General features: G+C 37.2%; 1 protein-coding gene across 1 annotated transcript; it reads left to right on the top strand.

The window, feature by feature from the left end:
• The first annotated feature begins 801 nt into the window (after positions 1-801).
• On the top strand, positions 802-1,602 carry LOC126550963 (uncharacterized). The gene has a single exon (XM_050203714.1). The coding sequence runs from the start codon at positions 802-804 to the stop codon at positions 1,600-1,602; it is 801 nt and encodes a 266-aa protein (XP_050059671.1).
• The last annotated feature ends 6,953 nt before the right edge of the window (positions 1,603-8,555 follow it).

Raw genomic sequence — 8,555 nt, 5'->3', positions numbered from 1 at the left:
TAAACTGCAATATTAAAAAAAAAAAAAAAAACTATACATTTAAAAATTTGGTCATATTATATATAAACACGACCACGACTATACGATATCTGCATACTAATTGGGTGTTATAGTTTTATTTTTTGAATCTATTATTGAATGCAAACACAAAACGTGAAAATGTTTAAACAAAATCGAAAAATAAGTAATAATTATTGACGAACTATATTTAAGATGAATATTATGGTTTCGGTCCGAGTGCTATAGCTTTTCCGGGATAAAGGTCGGCACACCGACGTGATATCGGCAGATATGTCGTTGCAGTAAACGGAACAACAAACACAAATATTCAATCATCAAAAAGTATTCTTTAAAATTATATAAAACCGTAAGACTTTGTTTTTTGTTTTCCGTCCTCTTAAATAGTCACTCCGTTACACGGCGCTGATTATACTTGTGGCGACGTGAACAATACACAACGAGCCGCCCAAATTATTTACGATGTCGACAGCGTACAATAGGAAAAACCCATGTTCTAGAATATTCCACGATGGTCTCGCTAGAGTATACTCGGGGATGTTCTAGAACAAAGCGGAGCCTATAAATACCAGCTGATCAGATGCTCAATTTTCATTCCGTCAGTGACTACGTATCGCGACTTACCGTGTTGTTCAGTTCGCAGTAATATTGTACGCGTAATTGGTATTTGTTTGTTATATTTCATTCTTGTACATACATATCACAGTAATATAGTGCTTAATATTTTATAAATTGTGAGTGATTATTTATTACCATAAACCACAAATTGGTGACCTCGACGTGATGGAAAACAATGAATCGTCAGTAGCAAGAGTCGCGGTGAAAATTCCCGAGTTCATTTCGTCGGATCCCGAACTTTGGTTCGCCATGGTCGAGGGAAGTTTTGCCAGCGCAGGTATCAAGATCGACAGTACGAAATTTGGGTATGTTGTCGGCGCATTACCACCCAAATATGCGGTTGAAGTGAAAGATATCATAATGGCACCACCATCGGAAAACAGGTACGTAAAAATTAAACAAGAATTGGTCAAACGTCTCAGCGCATCCCAAGAAGAAAAAACTCGCCAACTATTGGAACGGGTCGAAATGGGTGATAGAAAACCATCGCAATTTTTACGCCATCTTCAAAGCCTAGCTGACACCTCCATTCCTGAAACACTGTTAAAAACGCTGTGGATGGGCCGACTACCGAAAAGTATTCAGGTAGCGCTGGCGATCGTCAAGGACTGCGAACTCGAGGACCTCGCAGCACACGCAGATAATATTGCAGACGCGTCTGGTCCTATGCTACCTCAGATCGCGGAATCAACTGTGAGTAATACTCTGGAAGCTACGTTAAATCTTAAGCTTTCACAGCTAGCGCTAGGGATTAATCAGGAAATCACGGCGCTGAGAAAAGAAATCGCTGAGATCAACACCCGTCCTGCACGTGGGCGAAGCCCCGATCCTAGTGCCCATCGTTCAAGATCTCGATCACGAAGTCGTAATTCACACGGTGTCAATGGAATCTGTTGGTATCACTGGCGTTTTGGATCCAACTCCCAGAAATGTGTAAAGCCATGTACATATAAGTCGGAAAACTAGAAAGGCAATCACTGATGGCGGCCAGTGAGCCAATGTCATTTCCACGCCGCCTATTTCTAACCGATCGTGTCTCACGAATACAATTTCTTATTGACACTGGAGCCGATTTATGTGTATACCCACGCAGTGTGGTTCAAGGTCAACGAGATAAATCGGACTACTCCCTATCAGCAGCCAACGGGACGACCATTGCTACGTACGGAACTATTACACTTGCTCTTGATTTCGGACTTCGTCGAGTTTTCACTTGGAGATTTGTGGTCGCGGATGTATCCAAGCCTATCATTGGTGTGGATTTTTTAAACCATTATAATCTTCTGGTAGATATACGTAATCAACGTCTCTTGGACGGTCTCACGCAACTCACTGTACAGGGTCAAGCTGCGAAATGCGACATACAATCCATCAAAACAGTTGTCGGAACGACAAGGTACCATGACTTATTACAGGAGTATCCTGAGATAACCCGACCTGTTGGAGTAATCAAGGACATCAAACACAACACCAAACATTACATCCAGACGACACCAGGATCTCCCGTCGCGTGTAAACCAAGGCGTCTAGCCCCTGACAAACTCAAGGGAGCCAAAAAGGAGTTTGAGACTATGCTAAATTTGGGTATAGCTCGACCTTCTAAAAGCCCTTGGTCTTCACCACTCCACCTGGTTTCAAAGAACACTACGGACGCATGGCGACTCTGTGGAGATTATCGTGCACTTAATACTCGAACTATCCCAGACCGCTACCCAGTTCGTCACATCCAGGATTTCACACACTTCCTTCACGGAAAAAACATTTTCTCAACAATCGATCTGGTAAGAGCCTATAATCAAATTCCTGTAGCAGAGGAAGATATCAATAAAACGGCCATAATAACACCATTTGGACTTTTCGAGTTTCCTTTTATGTCTTTCGGACTCAGAAACGCAGCTCAGACGTTCCAACGTTTTATTGACGAAGTACTCCGTGGACTTGAGTTTTGTTTCAGTTATATCGATGATATACTGGTAGCTTCTACTTCTGAAGAAGAACATATCAAGCACTTACAGATCATTTTCAATCGGTTACGTGAATACTCTCTAGTAATCAACCCTTCCAAGTGCATTTTCGGACAAAAAGAAGTCAAATTCCTAGGTTACCTTATTTCCACAGATGGCACACGTCCTTTACCTGACAGAATCGACGACATCTTGAAATACAAGAAACCGACATCAGCAAAAGGGTTACGACAGTTCCTGGGTATGATAAACTTCTATCGACGTTTTATACCCGGAGCTTCAGAAGCACAAGCACCATTGAACGTCTTACTGGTTCCCAATCTCAAAGGCAAAACTCCTATCAACTGGACACCTGAAGCTACTGCTGCTTTCGAAAATTGTAAAGAAAAACTTGCCTCAGCCACGTTACTTGCTCATCCTCGCGACAATGCACCATTGGCCATTGTAAGTGATGCTTCTGACACCGCAGTGGGCGCGACTCTCCAACAATTCGTCAACAAGGGATGGCAGCCTCTCGCATTCTTTTCAAAAAAACTTTCAGTAACTGAATCTAAATACGGAGCCTACGATCGTGAACTCCTTGCTATCTATCTTGCTGTCAAACATTTTCGACACATGGTAGAAACTCGCAATTTTACCATTTTCACTGACCACAAACCCATCACTTTCGCCTTTCAGCAGAAACTTGAAAAGTGCTCACCACGCCAATTTCGTCACCTAGATTATATCTCACAGTTTACTACAGACATAAGATATGTGCCAGGTAAACAGAACATCGTGGCCGACGCTCTCTCTCGAGTGGAAGTTCTTTCGGATACACTGGATTATACTGCCCTGGCTAAATCTCAACAAGAAGACGACGAATTAAAAACGTATTTACGAAGTGACACTGGACTACAGCTTAAGCAAATTCAAATGCCCGGCATGGATGTTCCTGTGTTTTGCGACACCATGACACCAACCGCCCGACCTTTCATTACAAAATCTTTTCGACGTGCTGCTTTTAATACTGTCCATCGTCTTTCACATCCAGGCATAAAAGCCACTACCAAGTTGGTAACACAACGCACCACTTGGTTCATTTCCTCAACCATCACAAAGATTCGAACATGTACATTTAGACCTCATCATTATGCCATATTCAGAAGGATTCCGCTACTGCCTTACGTGTATCGATAGATTTACTCGATGGCCGGAAGTGATACCTTTGGAGAACCAAGAAGCAGAGACTGTCGCCCGAGCATTTTATACACATTGGATTTCAAGATTTGGTACACCTCTTATTATAACGACTGATCAAGGGAGACAATTCGAATCAAACCTTTTCAAGTATCTAGGATATTTGACTGGTACAAATCACCTTAGGACTACGGCCTACCACCCTTCAGCAAACGGTATGGTAGAACGAAGCCATCGACAGCTTAAGGCCGCTATCAAATGTCACCAGAACAAACGGTGGACTGAAATACTCCCAACAGTCTTATTAGGCATACGAGCAGCTTGGCGCGAGGATCTGAAGTCCACATCCGCAGAACTTGTATTCGGAGAACCACTTCGTCTACCTGGTGAATTTCTCTCAACAAGATCAGATGACGCTAAGTTTGAGAACGCAGCAGAGTTCATCAAGGATCTTCGACACCAGATTCGCCAGATACAACCGGTAAATGGAACCTGCCACGGAGAAAAGAAAAATTTCATATTTAAGGACCTCGCCACCTCCAAACAAGTGTTTATTCGTCATGATGGACCGAAAAACTGTCTACAAATGCCGTACGACGGCCCATACCCAGTTGTAAGTCGCAATCGGAAAACCTTCTGCATTGACGTGAAAGGGAAAAAGATAACAGTGACTATTGATAGACTGAAACCAGCCTACATAATTGCTGATGACATACACGAGGAGGTTAGCTCCAGAAACATGAAACATGCCACACCCGAATCTATCGCAAATAAGGAACCAAAAACAGAAGAACCGACACCAGAAACAAAAGACAGGAAAACGCGTTCCGGTAGAAGAGTCCATTTCCCCGAACGTCTTCAAATAAGTTCCTGCTGACTCCATCACTGGTAGGGGGGTGATGTGGCGACGTGAACAATACACAACGAGCCGCCCAAATTATTTACGATGTCGACAGCGTACAATAGGAAAAACCCATGTTCTAGAATATTCCACGATGGTCTCGCTAGAGTATACTCGGGGATGTTCTAGAACAAAGCGGAGCCTATAAATACCAGCTGATCAGATGCTCAATTTTCATTCCGTCAGTGACTACGTATCGCGACTTACCGTGTTGTTCAGTTCGCAGTAATATTGTACGCGTAATTGGTATTTGTTTGTTATATTTCATTCTTGTACATACATATCACAGTAATATAGTGCTTAATATTTTATAAATTGTGAGTGATTATTTATTACCATAAACCACATACTTATATAGTAAACACGAGGCGATCTGTGTTTTATATTTTCGTCTAACATTTATTATATCTATATTATTCTATATTATGTATATGTGGGCATTAGGAATTTATTATTCCGTTCAAGCGTTATTTGTAGGTTTTTTTCGACGACATTTTTAGAATCAATAATATCGCAAACGACAGAATCGATCATCTGTAAATAATAATAAGTAATAAATACGCATGAATTACTATGATATCCTGCAATACTATAAATAGGTACAGCAGATATATCGCACATTATGTCGAATAATCGCACACGACAGTAAAATACACTTTTAGCGATTAACAACGTTAATAATCGATTGGCGAGGGTCGCGGAGAAAAAGGTCGAATTTTAATTTACTTTCTTTTTTTTTTTTTTTTTTAACTCCGTCTAATTGAGTTTCTGGTTAGATTACCATTTTAGCCCTATATATTCTATCTAACAAGTTTATCCAATTCGTTTTATATTCGTGCCCAGACTTTCAATTATACTATTATAATAGCAGCTATATTGTATACATACTATTACACAATATAGGACAACGCGCCGCGCTACAAATGTGCGCGTTCTCGTCGGGTATTATATGGTTGACCCACCGTTCATTGGACCGCTGGGCATAATACCACACAATTTTTTAAATGTTTTATCTAAAATAATAATATAACTGCGGTCGTGCTGTGGTATAGGTATACCAATACAAAAAACGGCGATTTCGTAATATTACGTTTCCATCTGGGGACGTCAATAATCGTCCGTAGTAAATGATGATGTCGTTTAGTCGCAATGTTGTCGATACCTATATTATTATACCTCTTGAAACTCGTCGTCATCTATCACGCTTCCAAAGAATTCGTCTATTCGTTAAAATTCGGTTATTGAGCGTAAAACACGGCGTCAAGATATATTATGTTTATAATAATTTTACATGTATTATAGTCGCGTAACTATGCGAGAATGCCATGTGGCCTATTATATACATGTAGGTAAAAGCACTACACCCCCAAAATCGAAACTGTGTCAACGCGATGATGGAACTGAAATCGATACAGTGAATATTAAATAATATAATATATTATTATTGTATAATATTATTGAAACGGGCAGGACGGATTGTGATGGTATATACATTTGTGTATGTATATTATACATAATATATAGGTATAATATGCATGTAATATTGAATATTACAAATTTTGTAAATTGTAGCCATATGGAATTTTTTTCTTAATTGATAATATTCATTGATATTATGTTTTTATAAATGTGTCAATATTATTGCTATAGGTAGGTACCTACTTTAAGTATAGACTACTTACTTTCTTAACAAAGATATAACGATTATTACACCTTTGTATCAATTATATTGTAATAGGCGTGTCTTGAAAGTGCATTTTGGGTTTTAGATTACCTATTATATTCAATTATTAGAATTGTTTATCATTTATTTATTGTTGTCTACGATAATTGAAAAAGGCGAAATCGAAAATTTAGTTATTATATGTTGATATAATAATTTAATAATAATTGATCGGTTAACATTCTGTATAATTATGTATAGTGTATTTATGTTGATGAACGAATCGTTCAAACGTTTTTGAATTTCAGCAAACAACGGCAAACATATTGTAAAACAACAGATATTTTGAGAGAAAATAAATAATAATAATAATACGAGATCGCAAAATTAATGGTTTTCTTGGAGTTTTCTCGTAATTTGAAGTGAGCCGGAATTTGGAACGCGTAGAATTATTCTCATGGGTGAACGTCGTTTCGTTATTATTATTATTATTCTTTTTAAATCAAATTAAATTCGTGTGGTTTATTGAGTTTTTAACATTTCCTTGGGTTTTGGAGAACCGAATTTCCAGAAAAGTGTAATACCAGGGAATGAAATTTCGACTATAATTCACCGATTTAAAACTTACCTTAACAATATTATTAGAATGCTAAAACAAAAAAGTCAGCGTGTGTGACTTAACCAGATGGAAAAGTGTTGATAAGTCGAAAATTAGATTAAATATTAATATGTATAATATATATAGTTGACCAGATTTATTCATTTTCTGTTTTTCTCACGTATATTTATTTATTTTTATTAGGTAGAGCAATGTATACATTATTTAACCGGAATATTATACAGTACAAACTAAAAAATAGTATTATGTAAACTTGATAAAATTGTTTAGAGTGTGCATAAAATGCGTCTTGTCTGTATAGTAGTAAACAGCATGAATTAGTTAAACACGATTATTCTTAACGTTTTTTTGAAAAAAAAAAATAAACAATTACCTTCTCGTTTATCATCATTATAAAATAAAAATTGTTTATCATTTTTGTCATTTGTCGTTTTCGACTATTAGTTATTTAATTCTCGCTTAATATGATGAATGATGATAAGCAGTATGAATATGCCAAAATTCGATTTTGCATCGTTTGATAAATATTGCATGTGGTTTGCAACAATTCTTGATGTATCATTTACTTTTTCGCCATTTTCATTTATAATATTTAACGGTTAAATACTACACTATACTGCTTCACATTAATTTGAGCTGAGTTCATTCTCGATCATGTTTGTTGTGATTCAAAATTTAATTTTTAACATAGCTATATTTTTAAGCTGGGTACAATGTTAATTTTTACTAACATTTTTTCTTTACAGTACTTGGGTTGCCCCTAATAGCCACCGATGCATAATATAACTACTACGTGTTACCTAGAAACTTCAGTTAAATACCAAATTCGTAGACAAATGTTTGCATAAACATGTAAACTTTATAATATTATCTATTCAGCTAAGAAATGTAAATATTTAATGCCATTTGTTGTCAAGCTTTCATTACACGAAGATTTATTTTTAATACAAACCCACCTGACTCCAATATTTATTATTTTTATTTTTCTCGTGTATAAATAAGTGCATTTTTCATCATCACGTGATATGTCTCTATAATTTTTATTTCGTTTTATTTATTTAAAAATTAAATCTAATAATTTTTAATTAAAAAAAAAGAAATTACACAGTCACAAAACAAGCATTTTTAAGTAACTCACTGGTGTCGGCATTAAATAGTATTCGCAAAAATGTTCCCAATAAGCACTATACGAACGAACGAGCGCATGTTCAAATGAACCACTCTGCAGTATGACTAAAACAACCCTATACGGCTATATGTTGTTCGGATAAATTACTCTGCTGTAGATAGTATAACGGTGGCTTAGGCCGGGAGAGAGTGGCTGTGAAACGTTTTAAATTCGGAGAGTTTCGCATATTATATATATTTTTTAAATTAAATCTGCGCCGGTGCACAGAGGTTTGTTGCTTTGTATTTACTTTAGCAAACAAATGAGCAAAGGAGGGCTAAACTACCCGACTAATTGCAATTCACCCGCGCACACACCTTTATAATAATAATTTTGTTATCATATGTATATTATACAAACTAACCTATAGGAATGCTAGAAGACGATGCCGAATATTGCGAGCGCACGTCTCCGGTCTATTATAT

This window comes from Aphis gossypii, chromosome 3 (genome assembly GCF_020184175.1).
Source record: "Aphis gossypii isolate Hap1 chromosome 3, ASM2018417v2, whole genome shotgun sequence".
Taxonomy (NCBI): Eukaryota; Metazoa; Arthropoda; class Insecta; order Hemiptera; family Aphididae; genus Aphis; species Aphis gossypii.
The sequence above is the reverse complement of the archived record's forward strand: the minus strand, read 5'-3'. Positions and strand labels throughout refer to the sequence as shown.